The sequence below is a fragment of the Stegastes partitus genome, unplaced genomic scaffold, assembly GCF_000690725.1.
Source record: "Stegastes partitus isolate 25-593 unplaced genomic scaffold, Stegastes_partitus-1.0.2 Scaffold377, whole genome shotgun sequence".
Taxonomy (NCBI): Eukaryota; Metazoa; Chordata; class Actinopteri; family Pomacentridae; genus Stegastes; species Stegastes partitus.
Window position 1 is genome coordinate 6,699 of NW_007578108.1, and position 3,009 is coordinate 9,707.

General features: G+C 42.8%; 1 protein-coding gene across 1 annotated transcript in view; it reads left to right on the top strand.

Moving 5' to 3' along the window:
- Positions 1-293: 293 nt before the first annotated feature.
- The window catches only part of LOC103359506 (NT-3 growth factor receptor-like), a gene marked incomplete at its 5' end in the record, with an annotated part of 33,757 nt that continues 31,041 nt past the window's right edge, over positions 294-3,009 (top strand). Inside the window, one exon of the mRNA XM_008284878.1 lies at positions 294-338. Coding sequence (XP_008283100.1) covers positions 294-338 — 45 coding nt within the window. The remainder of the gene's footprint in view (positions 339-3,009) is intronic.

Genomic DNA, 3,009 nt, shown 5'->3' on the forward strand with positions numbered 1-3,009 from the left:
TTGATAACGTTCAATTTAAAGTTTGAGCTGTAATGTTTTGAGTTACTGTGTCTCATTTTGTTATTAGAAGAATGACCATGAGAAAGAGTTAGTTTGGGTGAAATATAATTTTCTGATAAATATCTGTGCACACAAAGTACACACGTGGACAAAACTGTTAGTACCCCTTGGTTAATGAAAGAAAAACCCACAATGGTCACAGAAATAACTTGAATCTGACTAAAGTAATAATAAATAACAATTCTATGAAAGTTAACCAATGAAAATCAGACATTGCTTTTGAACCGTGGTTTAACAGAATTATTTTTCAAAAGGAACTCATGAAACAGGACTGGACAAAAATGATGGTAGCCTTAACTTAATATTTTGTTGCACAACCTTTTGAGGCAATCACTGCAATCAAACGATTTCTGTAACTGTCAATGAGACGTGTGCACCTCTCAGCAGGTATTCTGGTCCACTCCTCATGAGCAGACTGCTCCAGTTGTCTCAGGTTTGAAGGGTGCCTTCTCCAGACACCATGTTTCAGCTCCTTCCACGGATGTTCAATAGGATTTAGATCAGGCTCATAGAAGGCCACTTCAGAATAGTCCCAAGGTTTCCTCTTAGCCATTCTTGGGTGTTTTTAGCTGTGTGTCTTGGGTCATTATCCTGTTGCAAAAACCATGACCTGCGACTGAGATCAAGCTTTCTGACATTGGGCATCACATTTCTCTCTAGAATACCTTGATAGTCTTGAGATTTCATTGGACCCTGCACAGATTCAAGACACCCTGTGCCAGATGCAGTAAAGCAGTCCCAGAACATAACAGAGCCTCCTCCATGTTCCACAGTAGGGACAGTGTTCTTTTCTTGATTTGCTTCATTTTTGCATCTACCAACATAGAGCTGATGTTCCAGTTTTGTCTCGTCTGTCCATAGGACATTCTCCCAGAAGCTTTGTGGCTTGTCAACATGCAGTTTGGCAAATTCCAGTCTGGCTTTTTTATGATTTCTTTTCAACAATGGTGTCCTCCTTGGTCGTTTCCCATGAAGTCCACTTTGGCTCAAATAATGACGGATGGTGTGATCTGACACTGATGTGCCTTGACCTTGGAGTTCACCTTTAATGTCTTTAGAGGTTGTTCTGGGCTCTTTTGTTACCATTTGTATTATCCGTCTCTTCGATTTGTCATCAATTTTCCTCTTATGGCCACGTCCAGGGAGGTTGGCTACAGTCCCATGGATGTTAAATTTCTGAATAATATGTGCAACTGTAGTCACAGGAACATCAAGCTGCTTGGAGATGGTCTCATAGCCTTTACCTTTAACATGCTTGTCTATGGTTTTCTTTCTAATCTCCTGAGACAACTCTCTCCTTGGCTTCCTCTGGTCCATGTTTAGTGTGGTCCACACCATGTTACCAAACAGCACAGTGACTACTTGTAATCCTATAAATAGACAGTTTGTAGACACCTGTGATGCTAATTAGAGGACACACCTTGATTGAACATGTCCCTATGGTCACATTATTTTCAGTCTTTTCTGGGGGTAACATCATTTCTGTCCAGGCCTGTTTCATGAGTTTATTTTTAAAAATAATTCTATTGAACCACAGTTCAAAAGCAATGTCTGATTTTCATTGGTTAATTTTCATAGAATTTTTATTTATTATTACTTTTGTCAGATTCAAGTAATTTCTGTGACTGTTGTGAGTTTTTCTTTCATTAATCGGAAGTACCAACAATTTTGTCCACGTGTATATGAATGTGGGTCTTGAAGGGAGAAGTTGTGTGGATGTCCTCAGCATTTTTATTTGCTTAAATATATTTTTTGCCTTTACTTTTCAAGCAGTAGAGACAGACAGGAAAGGTGAGAGAACTGCAGCAAAGGGTCGTGAGCGGGAGTCGAACCCATGACTGCTGCGTCTGGGAACTATAGCCCCTGTTCATGGGTCGCCTGCTCAGCTAGGTGAGCTATAGGGGCGCCGTCCTCAGCATTTGTGATTGAGCCACCACTTCCCAGTATTAAAGCAGCCACCCTGCAAAAGACACGCTGTCAATGACCAGGAGTCGCACATCGATCGACCCACCACACACTCAGCAACGCTGCCGGGCAGAAAAACACTCAGCCACACACTCACACACCTGTGAGGCATAAGCACACACATGAATGCACAAACTTGGCAGGCAGTTGGAGACAAACACACCCTCAAACAGACACTTACATACTGACACTGGAGAAAGTTGGCAGGTGGTTACGTTGAAATGCGCGCACACGCTCATAGACACGAGTACAGAACAAAGCCCTCCAAACATCTGTGCTCTCCCAGCAGCCTGACCTGACTAGCAGAGTAAATCTCGGTGCTGCGTTGTCTCTCGGCCTCTGGGGAGAATGTTTGCTGGCGTCGGGGCCTCAGGTGAGCCAGGACAAATGAATGATGCTGAGCTGTGGGATAGAGATTTAATCTCAGGGCTTTTCAGCGTGTCACTCTGGGTAAATAGGCTGCAGGATGCAGCCTGAGTCCGCCTGCAGAGGAAACTGAAGGTTAAAGTAACTTGTCCCCGCCACTGTCAATCGGCATGCTCCATAATAGCGGCTTCAGACCCATCAGTGGAGAGGACCGAGGTGGTCGGTGGCTATTTAGCGGCTGAGCAAAACAAACCAGATGAAGTATTTACATCCAGGAAATAAGGAAGTGGGGGCAACTGGTACAAATGGAGAGTCAAACAGGCGTTCAGTGTGGCTACATTCGTGGGAGTTCTACTGTTATTGTATTTCATTAAATTGCCTCGGTTGTGTAGGCACTATATAGCAATGCTACAGTCAGTTACCAGTCAACACAAAACCAAAATCTCTTCACCTACTCTCCCAGTTCAAATGATATAACCCTACTCTGTACTATCAGCACTAGTCAACATAAGGTAAACAAGAAGTAAAGTCACTAAGGATTGAAGCTATTTAGTTTTTGTATTGAATGAGAACTCTGTCAACTTTACACTTTGAATTGAGTTCACAGAACTTCTGCAT